We start from the raw sequence: 16,282 nt of genomic DNA on the forward strand, positions 1-16,282 counted from the left end.
CTTCTTTCTTACATTTGATAGGCATCACTGTCATGTCTGGCATCTCTCCTATGCCAGTCTAGTTTTCTTATAGAATGTTATCATTGTTATGATGTCATGGAATGCTAGGAACTGGACTCTAGGAGTCAGTTGATAACTGGGCTGAGCATGTAACATACTGCTCCTGGTGGGGTTTCAATACTTCCCTTCTTCTTCTTCAACTTATTCCTATAACTTAATTTGGAATAAATACTCTTAACCTACCACTTCGTCTGCTTCCTGATTACATCTCCAACATTACAATTTTGGCGACGTTTCTGGTGAACTTCTGCTTTCCACTCCAAGGATTTCTATGATTTAAGCAACTTCAAGGTATGATCTTCATTTTCTTCTATCCAGCTATCAATAAGCATTCTGGCACCCTTAGAGCCCCACCAGTGACCACCTAACTGTCGCCCACATACTTCAAGTGCCAGTCTCCACTTAAATTCTACTTTACTACCTTCCTGTGTTCCTGCTCGTGGTTGAACTGGATCTGTGTGAAAGCTGAAGTTGCAAGTATTATTGAGCACCTGTTAATTTTTCATTTCACCGGATTTAAAAGCTTAATGGTTATTAAGCCTACATGAATGACCAGTCATTGTTTCTAAGACGTGGATTTCAAACTGCTCTTTCCTGATTGATAAGCCTGCAATGTGTATTCAAATGTCTGATTTTCGAGTGAAGACTGCACCGGATCTGAAAGCCTGCCACCTTTAGATCTACAAGCCTGCAGTGTTAATCCTTCATTTTACTTTCGTGTTGTGTTCAACCTTCCTGCCATAAATCATGACTTTGTGTTCATGCAGCGCTACAAGTGTTTTCATTATTCCTTATATGCAGTTTCAACTATGCATCTACCACGTTATTTTTAATTGAGGAAATGGTTTCACTGCCTTCGATTTCCGACATCTGCCTCAATTTCTAAGATTTCATGAAATGTCCTGTGATCTAAACGAGCAGTTTCAAGGATCGTTTACAATCTATTACTGCCATCTACTGGATGTTTATTTGTAAACAAACCTTCTGTTTTCTGCTAATTACCAGTACGCAGTTTACTTCGAACAGCAGATTGCAGTTAAAAAAAAGCGTATCACTTCAAATCGCGTATATTTTTTTTTCTGCTTATGATGAAGGTTCTCAATATTTTAAACTATGGCTGTTGGGTTATTTATTATATTTTGGTATGCCTCCTTCTTTGTGGCTTTCATTGGCAGTTGAACCGCCTTCATTTTAGTTTAAAATTCTGCACGAGGGCACACAGATCTGCACGCGCTCACCTTCTGTGCTACCATCCTGATGACGCCTGCAACCTTCGTGTGGTTTCCAGCTTCCTGATGACGCCTGCTGCCTCTCCTATGACGTACCAACGCTCTACAATCTTTGAAGAGCACATACTTGTTTTCAACCACCCGGCGCAACGTCACTCTGCGTGCCTCCATTTTGACTGGCACCACTGGATCTTCGTGATTTTCACGTTAGCTGCCAACCTCATAGTAAGGATATTGGTAACCTTATAACATCAATTTTATTTAATTTTCATCGCTGCACTTCGCAATTCAGCAGGTACTGTTCAGTTTCTTTCTCTTCAGTTATACTACTTCATCGTCGCATGTTTCCGGTGACATGCACACCACTTATTTATTTAAATTATTCTAGTGCATTTCTTCCATGCTGAGTTTCAACTGCGAATTTCATGCTCATTCGCACAGCCTGGTTCATTTTTTTAATTCTGATTTGCACTTTGATTATGGTGACTACGTTATTTATGTTTGTTTCTTTTCACAAATTATTACTTCAACATGTATATTTTAGTAATATACGCTAGTTCTGATTTAATGTTTATGCTGTACGTTTGCCTTTACAGTTTTACTGCAATTAGATTTTAAGTGGCATCCAGTATGTTTATTTTGATTTAAAGTTTAAGTATATTTTCATGCTTAATTTGACGCTGATTTTATCCTGTTATTATAGTTTAATGCTGTTTATTCTTCTCATGATTAGCTATCATTTACAGCATTACTTTTTGATCTAGGGATAAATACCACCAATTCTGTTGCTACGTTGGCGAATTTTATGTTACATGATGCAATTATAAGTGATATTTTGAGTTATGCATGCTTACAGTACTGTTTTCTCATAGAGCTCTATTGATTTTATTCTCTACCTTGTGCACAAAGGTTTTATTATTCCTGAATTTTTCTTGTGCGTAGACGTACGTTACAGGGATTTCAGTTTTCATTTGTGATACATAAGTTTAAATGCTGTTCATGTATTGCTTGTGATTGATTATTTTTGCCAGATTTTATTCGCCTTTAAGGTTTAATTCTTGATTGTTCATTCTGGCAATGTTGTTCTTTCTTCTTGCTCCTGATTTCCACGTTCTTCTTATTTCGCTGGAATTTCTGATTGTTTCTCAGGTGGAGCTTATATTTATATATATATTTGTTTTGATTCTATTTTATGTATTCTTTATGTGTTTCTACCTGTCACTCATCCGTTTTTGGTTCACAATTTCTCCAATATGGCCAGTTGTTGAATTTTGTGCTCCTTAACGTTGTTGTTGGTTTCCACTTTCGCTTTTTATTTTCCTCTTTATTCCTTTAGGGAGGAGATGTGTCTTGTGTTCTCTTTCTTATTTTCATTCTTCTCGTTTTCCTTTTCTCGTATTTCTTCTTCTGATTGTACTCTTTTGTCGCAATTCTTTCTTTTATTCACCTCTACCTTTTTACTGCTCGTGATTCCTTTCTGTTTAAAATCTTTCTTAGATTATCTCTTCGCATGTTCTATTGTTCTCTTCTTATGTCCTTCTGTTCTTTAATTCTATATACTTCTAACCTTTTCTTTTCATTCCATTATATTCTACATACTTTTATTGTCTTCTCTTCTCATTCTTGTTGTTCCGTCTTTATTCTTCCATTCATGTTTCTTCCATCTATACCCTTCCTATGAGTTTCTTTCTTTATTCTTCCTTCATTCTCCTTCTGTCTTCATTTTGTTGCAGTTATGTTTTGCATTTTCAATTCCATTATAAAGGGGAAGATGTGTCATGTCTGGCATCTCTCCTATGCCAGTCTAGTTTTCTTATAGAATGTTATCATTGTTATGATGTCATGGAATGCTAGGAACTGGACTCTAGGAGTCAGTTGATAACTGGGCTGAGCATGTAACATACTGCTCCTGGTGGGGTTTCAATACTTCCCTTCTTCTTCTTCAACTTATTCCTATAACTTAATTTGGAATAAATACTCTTAACCTACCACTTCGTCTGCTTCCTGATTACATCTCCAACATTACAATCACATTCTATCTTAAGTGCCTTTATTGTTTTCCTGTGATATTTTTCATTTCTTCCTCTGAACATCAGTCTTCTTTTTCCCTTTTTGAGCAGCTTCCCTGGCCTCTGCAGCAGTTCACAAACCCCTTCTCCTAAAGCAGAGAGAGAATGAGCTGAAAGAAAAACGAGAGGCCTACAAGTGAGTTATTATTCTCTGTTATGTGAACTTATATAGCGCTAAATCTTTAGCAACTGAGATACAAAATTCTGCCTAACTTTATTTTATAGGACATCATTATACTTTCAGCACTTTAATGATGAGAATTTATACAGACAAACTAACCTAAGTAATGTATAGTTTAGCCAACAGCTAAATATGAAGTAGCATTTAAGGGAAGGTTTGTTTTCGGTGGGGGGGGGGTTCTTTCTTAAGTGAACAATGACGATCTCTGGTATTGAAGGATCTCCTCTGTGGATGATCTTACCTTAACTTTCCTGACAGTCGCCTACCCTAACATTGTTACTGTGCCTACTGATCAATGTGAATAGAGTTTCAGGAAAGCTATCCCTAGTAGGAACATTAAAAGGGCACTGCAAATGTACAACTTAAATACTACGGTGATGGTGGGGATGGCACCACACATTACCACACCTTAGGTACCCAATTCCCCTTTTCGTCTTTGTGAGCATTTTCCAAAATGTACCCTTTGCACTTGCCTCAGTGTTAAGCTGTCTACCCAGGGAGCTTTGTGCTATATTAAGAACCCCTACATAGATATATACATACATGCTTACATATAAGGGTGAGGCACGCAAAAGGCAAAGACCCCTGTCAGGGTCAGAATGTCCTTTAGGGAAATATGGCAGTGCCCAAAAGGCTGGTCTGAGAAGTCAGTGTGAGTGATGTGTGATTTTTTGGGGGACTGTTTGTGGGTCTGTTATTATGGTCTGGTGGGCCGGTTTTCGTTGTTTATCTCTAATTAAAAATTGCATGCAGAAAAGACAAATGAATGCAGTTTTCCATACCTTACAAAACATCTATACACTCTATTTTCTGATTCGCAAAACAGGGCAACTTTTTATTTGGTGTCCTGATTTGTTTTGTGACCCATTCTGACCCTGGCCCCTGTTGCGGCCTGTCTAATAGAATGGTTTAAAGGAAAGCTCTGTCAGTACTGATGCAATATCAGTGGCTTAATATACCTACCAAGCAACACGCATCTGGTGTTACATTAATGAGTTTTGGTGCTGATGTATGCATCACCACACTAACAAACATTAGTTATGAATGTTAAATCTTCTACAACCCCTTTAATGGGTGGGAAGAGTGCTGCAGATAGAATTAAACTAAAACATCCAGTACTCTTCAGCTTGCTCAATACGCTGCCTCAGCCAATTACCAGCAGAGTCACCACCAAAGGACCTGCACAAGCACCTCCGCCTGCAACCTGCAACCCTCCAGAGATGTTTTAAGACTTGGGCAAAGTGGGTGTTGGCCCAGGGAGAATTGCGCTGATGATGTTAAATAATTCTGAAACAGATTGTTTTAAATACGGTTTTCCTACAGTTTATTTGTATAGTTAGAGATGCTTGGGAGTCAAATGCAAGTTAAAGTAATTGGTGGGAAAGGCACTCTCTTACATTATGAAACGTCAGTAGCTTAATTCAATCACTGCAGGTGTGCATAAGCAGAGAGAAACTGAATTGAATCCTGGTTGGTGCCATGGGGGATAATGACTTCGGTGTGTGTATATGTATGTTTGCATGTGTGTATATATATATATATATACATTTTTTGACAGACAGTGGTCATGCTAGACTCCTTGAGGGGAACACTTCTTGAGGAAGTAAAGTGTAAGTAAGAAAAGGACTGTATAAGACACAAAGTGTGACATAGCCAGTTGCCCCGGTTGAAGGCGTTTGCCGAAATGCGTAGCCTTCCTGCTTTAAATGGTGCTAGGGTGTTCATGAATAAAGAAAAATATTTTTTCAAGGTGCCGTACATATATATGTGGCAGAGTGCTGTCGTGTGCCTTCCCAATGCTTCTGGCACTTTGATGAAAACATTTAACTCACGGCAGCCTGGCCGTGGGGAGGAGCACCATCGCCAGCAGGGAAAGACAAGGTAAACCGGCTGGTTGAGGCTGGAGTTCTGCACCATTCAGGGCGGAATCAGCACAGCGCTCGAAATGCAAACTAAGCCTGCCTAACTGCTCAACTACCTACTAAGGAAATAATATGATTTAAAAATGACAATTGCACATTTGAACTTACTCAAAGAAACAATTGTACTCGCATTTAGACTCTGTGTCCCATCATGCACTAACAACTGTACTCAGCGCACGCCCACTGGGGGCTGATATCTGAATAAAAGAAACCGGAAATAATCAAAATGCGATGTTTAAATGGCCTTTGTTACAGCCCAGGAAGAAGAGGTCTGAATACCTTGAAACGCTTTGGCAGCAATTACTCAAAAGATGACAGGAAGGCAAGCTGCATAATATAGCCTGTGGCAGAGTGCTGTCGTGTGCCTTCCCAATGCTTCTGGCACTTTGATGAAAACATTTAACTCACGGCAGCCTGGCCGTGGGGAGGAGCACCATCGCCAGCAGGGAAAGACAAGGTAAACCGGCTGGTGACAACAAGAAAGTTGCACAGGAACCATTTTTAAACGCAATGCGTGATTTCAAGAGGAAAGTGAGGTAGGACTACCCGTTCACAATCCGCGGGCGCCATGTTGGAATGTGCATATATATATATATATTAACGTATATATATCACACAAAAACCTCCGACTTAGAAGCCACCAACTCTTCAGGTCAGTCTCGGAAACAGGGACGGAGAACCCTGTTAATTTGCAGCTGCAAGAACACAAAGAAATTTCTGATGCCCAGTGTCTGGCATAATTTGCCGTTTTATTTCAAAGTGCTCAGTGACAACACACAGGATTTCCTGATGCGTTTTGGCTCCAAAGCGAGCCTTGTTCACAGGTGAATAACATTTGCCTTGTGAAGACACTGCATTTAAATACACTCAGGGTGTCATGTGGCATGATTGGTTCAATGTCCTACAATTCCCAAAATGTACTGTAATGTTAACAGACATACCAAATGGAGTGCAGTGCAAGATTACTTTCAACATAATTGCGTATATATATATATATATATATATATATATATATATATTTTTTTTTTTTTCCAACAAATTGTTCCTTCTGACAACCCCTCTCCTTCAGCTGGGGTGGCTCGTTCCGGCGGAGCCACCGGCTTACAATATCCTTTTGAAACGGCGTTCCTTAGCGAGCACTCGGGCATCGTTAATATATTATGCTGCCGTTTGTTGCTGAATAAAATTACAACTCACGGAATACCTGGTCCTGCTGTTTTCTTTAAGGTAGCGTGGCTGAACGTTGCTCCGAGTGCCTTGCTGAGGACCCGTTTGGATATATATATATATATGTATATATATATATATATACATATATATATATATATATATATATATATATATATATATATAAATATATATATATTTTTTTCCAACAAATTGTTCCTTCTGACAACCCCTATCCTTCAGCTGGGGTGGCTCGTTCCGGCGGAGCCACCGGCTTACAATATCCTTTTGAAACGGCGTTCCTTAGCGAGCACTCGGGCGTCGTTAATATATATATATATATATATATGTATGCGTATATATATATATATATATATATATATATGTATGTGTATATATATATATATATATATATATATATATATATCCAAAGAGCAGTTGCCTGCAGATGAAGGAGCCCACAGAGATGTAGAAAATCCGCCTTATTTATTCATGGGGTGAAAACACAGCACAACAAAAGGGAACTGTTGCCAGCAAATGAAGTCCTTTCCGACGCGTTTCGTGCTTGCCGCACTTCTTCATGGGATGGGCTTTCATTCAGAGTGACGCTTAGGCAATTTGTAAGGCACCAGTTAGTGAAAAGTCCCGCCCACAGGGCGTCACCGCCGCGTGGCTTTCTGGTTCTTGTGGTGCCACAGTGATGCTTCAATGCGTTGCCCAGTCTGTCTTCCTTACTTTTTAAACACCAAGTGGGTTGCGGAAACAGGGCTCCTGAAGTCCGTGTTCATAACTTCCCCCATCGGCACATCTCCCCCAGCGCCGACTCGAACCTAATCGTGTAAGCAGGGCTGCACAGCGTGCAGCAGGGCTCACAACGCGGCTCAGGCGGTGCCGCATACAATCCAAAGAGCAGTTGCCTGCAGATGAAGGAGCCCACAGAGATGTAGAAAATCCGCCTTATTTATTCATGGGGTGAAAACACAGCACAACAAAAGGGAACTGTTGCCAGCAAATGAAGTCCTTTCCGACGCGTTTCGTGCTTGCCGCACTTCTTCATGGGATGGGCTTTCATATTAGATCACTCAGGACATGGTCAGTGACTACACTCATTACATCACTGATGACATCTCAAATGACATCACTGATGACATCACTGATGACATAATCCAGTGAATGTGTGTTTCTGTAAAGTTTAAATATTTTTCATGTATATCTATGCCAAGGTCTATTCAAGAATAAGTCGATGTAAAAGTGCCTGAATACATTATTTAATAGATGCATGACTAACTCTATAAGTCACTGATTGAATGTATGTTACTGAATGCATGGATTAGTGACTAGACTGTGTGAATGTCTCTCTTATTCTCTCACTTGGTGTGTAAGCAGGTGCATGGGTTGGTGAGTAGCTACATCAGTGTGTATATGTGTTTTTCATTGATTGTATGAGTATCTGTATGGGGGTCTGAGTGTCTATGTGGGTGTGTGGGTGGTGTCTGTCTCTGTACATACATGTCTGAATGGCTGATTCACTGGTTCTAAAGATTCAAAAGTGCATCTAAGAAGTGCTATATAGATATCTGACTGTGTGTGCAGGTGTGTTGATTAGTGAATTGATGTCTCAGTTGTATATATGTGAGTAACAATATATGTTTTTACACAGTATATGTGTGTGTTGGGATGTATAATTGACTATGTGAGAGACAGTGATTGCTAGAGTGTCTACATACACAAATGTGTACTTGTATTAGTGATTGTATAAGAGAGTAAGTAAGTAAGTATATCTATATAAATAAGGAAAGTTATGTGTGTATAAATAAGGCAGGTGTTGTGCATATATCTGCATAGGTGAGTACATGGGTGTATGATTGATTTTTGGTATGACTGAATAGATGTGTGAGTAACTCTATGGATCAGTAGCACTGTGTAAATGTGGATGTGTGACGTTACAACGCATACTTTTACCACGCATGCCTTTACAATGCGGTTTTTACATCGCAAACCTTTACAACGCATAGCGCTTTGGGGTGCTGGATAGTGAATAGTTTAATTTACTATTCCAACTCCAGTCCCCGTGGACACTAGGGAAAGTGTTGGATAGTAAATTAAACGTATTCCCTATCCTAGAGCGCCCCCCAGCGCAATGCGTTGTAATGGTTTTCGTTGTAAATACTGCGTTGTAAAGGCACTGCATTGTAAAAGTTTCGTTGTAACGGTTGTTCACCTGTAAATGTATATATAGGAGTATGAGTGGAAATTATATTGATGTAATGATGAGTGACACAATGTATGAGTGACCATACCAGTGTATATCTGGCTCAAAATATATAGATAGGAATCAGTGGATGGATATCTAGTATCTGGTATTGGTGTGTCTATGCTTTTCAGAAAGGTAGTCTGCATTTTAGAGTGTGTGTATCAAAGGTTCTATTACAGTGTGAAGAGGTGTGTCAGATTATCACATGGATGATGTCATCAGTGATGTCATTTGAGATGTCATCAGTGATGGCATGAGTGAAGTCACTGACCATGTAATGAGTGATGTAATATGTGAAGTCATCAGCAGTGCATCGCAGGCGCGCAAGTTATAGTTAGCTCAACTAACTATAACAGGCAAATTTCTCTGGTTTTATATGAGTCAAATGTCCAACTAACTATAACGTCACTGAAACCTATGGTTTTTTCAATGAATTTCTAAGGTTTTTTAACTGCTAACTAATTTTTAACTATAACATCTGTAAAACCTATGGTTTTTTAAGTGAATTTCGAAGGTTTTTTAAATGTTAATCTCATATTTTAAAATTTATAAAAACTATATTTTTTCAATTTTTTTTTATATTTTGCATCTTTATCATCCTTATATTAAACTTTACAAATGATGTAATCTTTTATATCTTCCCCACAAAATATGTATATCTTTTTTTGGTTTTTGAGAAAACTACAGTCCCATACCGGTAGTCTACCAAGCTCGATGAACATGCGAATCCTATCCACCACATTTAAATGATGCGCATTTCATATCCAATGGGTTTGTGGCACCGCGTCCCGCGTAACAACATATACGTATGAGGTTGTGCCAGCTGCTACTTTGGTATGCAACGGGTACGCACTACCAATCCGCGCGTTACGTCATGTATGTATGGGGTCACACCCACTATATGTTGTGAATGCGACAAATGCACACTGCCACGCCCTGTGTTACATCTTAGACGTACGATGTCGCACCGCATACACCATTCCCTCATTTTTTTGTCTCAAAACTATATCTAAAAATCTTTAAAGTGTATATGAGAGCAGCAATAATTAAAAATATTTTAAACTGTAGATATTTCTAACTCTAATAAACTTATATTATAGTTAATATATTTTCTCAAAATCACATCGGGGTGTGGTCTCATTGCGCACTGGCTGCGTGCTTTCCATGTAACCATAAAAAAAAGCATTTCATTAGTTCATAACATTTCCCATTGTAACAGTTCAAAAACGCCACACATTTTAGTCAGTATCTGTACTGCATTTCATGAGACACACCTCTTCTGCTTAGAGAGCTTTGTTCAAAACTTTTTGCAATATACACATATCTTACATTATGCACAACATGCAACCATAATTTTCAACAATATTCATGCTCTGTAAAGTAGCCTTCCACCTATGATAGCCATACACCAAAAAGTTACATTACCAACATTTTCTCCAATACCAGACGTAACATGGTTACATACGCTGTCCACAACACAACTTAATATAGTATGGCCCAGAGACAGTATCATGCATAGATAATGAACACATGGACACAGATAGATAGTGGAAGTGGATACAAGCACGTACGCTCAACTCCTTTTTACTACCATGGTGACATATCCAGTGACGTCTGTGCTGAATGTGTGTGCAGTAAGTGTAAACCAGCCTTCAGGGAATGGTTGCTTCTAGCATCAACTACAACAGTAATCATTGGATCACACACAGAGATTCAAAATTGAAAGTATCAATTATTTATGCCGCAGTAAGGTAGGGACAAAAGTTGTGAAATAATACAGAAATAATTCCATTGTAAAAGAACAACAACTTGTGGTATACTGACACACAATCAACAGATCTGAAACAATACACAAAAAGAATATATCATAAACGCTCCATCACTTCTAGTGCATTCACATAACCTTATCAAAAGCATTCAGCATGTACACAGCCACCAATAATGCATGCTGTAGACAGGCCGTAGTAGGAGCAATATCTGTTGCCATCAACACTGCATCTTCTGCAATAGCGACTCAATCTGAATTATGAACACTGCTGTCTGCAGTGTAGGTCACAGAGAGCGGTCACAAAGGACCTACAGATATGTAAAGTGACTTCACATACCCAGTTTGTCGTCAACAAAGCAACAAAACAGAGTGTGCAAAGCCTGCAATGATACATATGCATGGTGCAGACAGTATACACTAGAACAATGTCTTTTTCCTACAGGACTACCTCATCTGCAATACCAACTCAATATTCAATGTAGACACAGAAGTCTGCAGTATAGGCCAGAGAGAGCGTTCAGCAAGGGCCCACAGCAACGTGGCATTGACTTGAGCTCTAGAGTTTGCAATACACGAAGCAAAAAAAACTGGTACAGAGACAACAATGATGCGTATGAGTGGTGCAGACAGAGCACACTGGAGCAATGTCTTTTCCTACAGAACTAACTAATCTACAATAGCGACTCCATCTGAATTGTGAACACTGCTGTCTGCAGTGTAGGCCAGAGACAGCAGTCAGCAAGAGCGCACAGCCACCTGGCATTCCCTTGAGCTCTACAGTTTGCAATGCACGAAGAAAGAAAACGTGTGCAGATCCTGCAATGATGCATATCAGTGGTGCAGACACAGCGCATTGGAGCAATGTCTTTTCCTACAGGACTGCATCATCTACAATACCTACTCAGTGTCAAATGTGGACACTGAAGTCTGCAGTATAGGCCAGAGAGAGCATTCAGCAAGGACCCACAGTCACGTATCATTGACTTGAGCTCTACAGTTTGCAATATGTGAAGCAAAGAAAACATGTGTGGAGCCTGCAATGATTCATATAAGTGGTGCAGACAGAGCACACTAGAGCAATGTCTTTTTCCTACAGGACTACCTCATCTGCAATACCAACTCAATATTCAATGTAGACACAGAAGTCTGCAGTATAGGCCAGAGAGAGCGTTCAGCAAGGGCCCACAGCAACGTGGCATTGACTTGAGCTCTAGAGTTTGCAATACACGAAGCAAAAAAAACTGGTACAGAGACAACAATGATGCGTATGAGTGGTGCAGACAGAGCACACTGGAGCAATGACTTTTCCTACAGAACTAACTAATCTACAATAGCGACTCCATCTGAATTGTGAACACTGCTGTCTGCAGTGTAGGCCAGAGACAGCAGTCAGCAAGAGCGCACAGCCACCTGGCATTCCCTTGAGCTCTACAGTTTGCAATGCACGAAGAAAGAAAACATGTGCAGATCCTGCAATGATGCATATCAGTGGTGCAGACACAGCGCACTGGAGCAATGTCTTTTCCTACAGGACTGCATCATCTACAATACCTACTCAGTGTCAAATGTGGACACTGAAGTCTGCAGTATAGGCCAGAGAGAGCATTCAGCAAGGACCCACAGTCACGTATCATTGACTTGAGCTCTACAGTTTGCAATATGTGAAGCAAAGAAAACATGTGTGGAGCCTGCAATGATTCATATAAGTGGTGCAGACAGAGCACACTACAGCAACCTCTTCTCCTACAGGACTGCATCATCGACAATAGCAACTCAATCTTAATTGTGAACACTACTGTCTGCATTGTTAATTAAAATCAGTACTCACACACACAACCATCAATACTTTTTCTCACTCCCTCTTTACAAAATAAAACAACATAAATTACAGAGAACTCCACAATGAATAAATCAAAACAATTTGAATTGGGATTTCATCTCTCCACAGTCTACACTATTCACTGTTCCTTTGGACTTGCAAGATGAATTTGGTCATTTCACTAAACCTATAACTGATATAAAAAACGTTTTGAAGCAAGTATACTAAAACAATATTGTATTTGTTTCAATAGACATTGTAATTACTTAACTACTGGATTCTGTAATCAAATAATCACCACGCAATTTAAATTGTGAACCCTGTGAACTGCAGTCTAGATCATATCCAGTGGTCATTCACAACTCACAGCCACATACCGTTGGATTCGGAAGCACGGAGTTGGTTGCACCTGATCAGAGGGGGTACACAGAAATCATCTCAGACTTTAACTTATGACATCCTCAATCATAGAATCAAGACCCCATTTCACTGTTTTTACCTGCTGTACCACAGTATACTCCACCTACTACTGTCAACCAAGCCCAATAATCATGTGCAGCGGTTACCTATAGAAGCACAGACTGTGATACACCTCAACACACAAACTTCTGATAAAAGCAAGCAGCCGTTAATATCGGACATCGCCCAATGTGTGATCAGGACACTGTTCCACTGTTGGGACCTAGAGTTTCTTACACCTACTTGAAGAGAGTACCTTTATCTCCACTCTCAGATCCATTTCTAACATCGTCCATTGAGGGATCAAGACACCATTCCACTGTTGGTACCTACAGTTGGTTGCGCCTCATCAGAAGCTATACACAAAAATCGTCACACACTTTAACTTCTGACATCCTCAATCATAGAATTAAGACCTTGTTTCACTGTTGGAACATGATGTACCGCTGTGTACTCAACAAACTGCAATAAACCATGCCTAATAATCATGTGCATCAGTTAACTACAGAAGCACAGAGTCTTATCCACCTCAATGGAAGGAGTTCTGTAAAAATCAAGCAGAATGTAATATCGGACATCTTCCATTGTGGAATCAAGACATCTTTCCACTGTTGGAACCTAGAGTTTCTTACACCTACTTGAAGAGAGTACCTTTATCTCCACTCTCAGATCCATTTCTAACATCGTCCATTGAGGGATCAAGACACCATTCCACTGTTGGTACCTACAGTTGGATGCGCCTCATCAGAAGCTATACACAAAAATCATCACACACTTTAACTTCTGACATCCTCAATCATATAATTAAGACCTTGTTTCACTGTTCAAACATGATGTACCGCTGTGTACTCAACAAACTGCAATAAACCATGCCTAATAATCATGTGCAGAAGTTAACTACAGAAACACAGAGTCGTATCTACCTCAATGGAAGGAGTTCTGTAAAAATCAAGCAGAATTTAATATCGGACATCTTCCATTGTGGAATCAAGACACCGTTCCACTGTTGGAACCTAGAGTTGGTTGCTCCTGGTCACAGGGAGTACCTTCATCTACACTCTCAGATACAGTTCTAACATCATCCATTATGGGATCAAGACACTGTTCCACTGTTGGGACCCAGAGTTGGCTGCAGCTGGTCAAAGGGAGTACCTCCATCTCCACTCTCAGATGCAGTTCTAACATAGTCTACTGTGGGAGCAATACACATTTCCACTGTTCGGACCTAGAGTTGGTTGCACCTAATTGGAGGGGGTACACCGAAATCATCACAGACTTTAACTTCTGACATTCTCAATCATAGAATCAAGACCCCGTTTCATTGTTCGGACCTACTGTATGGCGCTATAGTCCAGCAACTACAGTCAACAAAGCCCAAAAATCCTGTACAGCAGTTAGCTACGGAAGCACAGAGTGTGATGCACCTCAACAGAGGGAGTTATGTGAAAAGCAACCAGCAGGTATTATCGGACATCATCCATTATGGGATCAAGACACCATTCTACTGTTGGGACCCAGAGTTGGTTGCAGCTGGTCGAAGGGATACCTTCATCTCCACTCTCAGATGCACTTCTAACATTGTCCATTGTGGGATCAAGACACCGTTCCACTGTTGGGACCCAAAGTTGGTTGCTGCTGGTCGAAGGGAGTACCTTCATCTCCTCTCTCAGATACAGTTCTAGCATCGCCCACTATGGTATCATAAACACCGTTCCACTGTTGGTACCTGTCGGACTACTGTGTTACTAGTATACAGAGCACTCCACGCTCCTGGGCCTCAGGCTGGGCGTTGTGTGCCTGTGTCACGGTAGCCAGCGTTATTCTCAGGAGCCTTCCGAGCTCGCAGACCTCGGCCCTGGAGCTTCCACCGGCACGTGGTGGGCCCTCTCTCACATCAAGATTGTCCAAAGAAGAACTGTGGGGCACATATGCGTCACAGCGGTCATGACGGTTTCTGAGTACCAGCAGGCTGAGAGCATCATTCACGCACCCACCTTCGCTCACAGCATCAGCCTCATGGCGGTGTAAGCTACGCTGACCTGGCAGACACGCTCGCTAATCCGGAAGAGAACCACACCCAAAGAAACATACCTTTTATTCATACCCCAACACTAGCCTTGTGTTCGCCGAGCCAGCCCACTTTCTTAAACATTTGGGGGGGGGGAGGCACGTGCGTCTACCATTCCGTAATCTTCCCTACTGACTGTACTATCATGGTTGCGTCCACTGTCCACTTCACTCAATAGACCATCAGTGTATGTTGACATGTGCATGTCTGTGCTCTGCATACTCAAGTCTGTCTGGCACATAGCCTCAAGACTTTACATTGTATACTTTTATAATCGAGAATTACTTGCCACCTTCGCACATACTTTGCTCTCATCTCTCCCCGCATTCTGCATAGTGAGGCAGAGGTGCCATACCATGTTTAGTTGGTATACATGACTAGCCACAGTTCCGACAGTATGTAGTGTCATTGTGTCTGGTACATGCACATGTTGTTTGTCATGTTGAATGTCATTATATAAGGTAGTGCGTTTATTCACGACCAGTGGTTTATCCCATTTACATATCACTGTCTTAAAGAGCATACAAAAGTTTTTCTCACAGGTGAATAGTGCGACCACAATGGCAGTCATTCATTACTATCCAAAAATGTCCAACTACACGTCGCTTCTAAGCTTTCAGCCACCAATCTTACATCCTTTCTTTAAAGGACGTCAACTCCCACAATCACACCAACATTCACACAGCTTTCTAACAACAGTTATCTGCTTCTAAATAACATCACTCCTACGGAATGTGAGCTGGCATACCGCATGTCCTTACTGTTTCAAACACAGTAACTTCCTGGGGCAATATTTATTCCCACTCACACAAACTAACTCCCAAACTTCAATTGGCCTTCAATTGCTAGTTGAAAAATTCATTTCAAGAAACAAAACAAACTAAAAGCACCTTTGTTCAGAACAGAAGTCTCCCTCACTTCTGCAAAAGAAATGTATCGACTTCAGATACCACAAACATCAAATAAAATACACTACCTTTTATATAGGAACCGCCAATTACACTTTGTGAATTGTTACACAATTTTCAACCCATGTCACACTCAAGGTCTGGCTCACATTTTTAAAACGGTCCCCTACAGCCTTCTAGCACGTTTTCAAACTGTTCTTCTTTTCATACCAGACTACATTCAGACATTCTTTCGATCATCTCTGGAATAACTCTCGCCCTCTTTGCGGCCATCCTACTACTAATTCTATTTCTAGAAATGGCTAAGCTCTCTATGGTAACAACTATGTCCGACAGAATACGCCTGTATGCCAAGCTACATCAATACTGTAAAAAAAC

At 40.5% G+C, this 16,282-nt stretch overlaps 1 protein-coding gene across 1 annotated transcript in view; it reads left to right on the forward strand.

Moving 5' to 3' along the window:
* Positions 1–16,282, forward strand: part of LOC147678115 (hydroperoxide isomerase ALOXE3-like) — a 250,228-nt gene that overhangs the window by 109,883 nt on the left and 124,063 nt on the right. The window contains exon 3 of the mRNA XM_086945977.1: positions 3,410–3,494. Within this exon, the coding sequence (XP_086802103.1) occupies positions 3,410–3,494 (85 nt within the window). The remainder of the gene's footprint in view (positions 1–3,409; positions 3,495–16,282) is intronic.

The sequence above is a fragment of the Lissotriton vulgaris genome, chromosome 12 (assembly GCF_964263255.1).
Source record: "Lissotriton vulgaris chromosome 12, aLisVul1.2, whole genome shotgun sequence".
NCBI classification, from domain to species: domain Eukaryota; kingdom Metazoa; phylum Chordata; class Amphibia; order Caudata; family Salamandridae; genus Lissotriton; species Lissotriton vulgaris.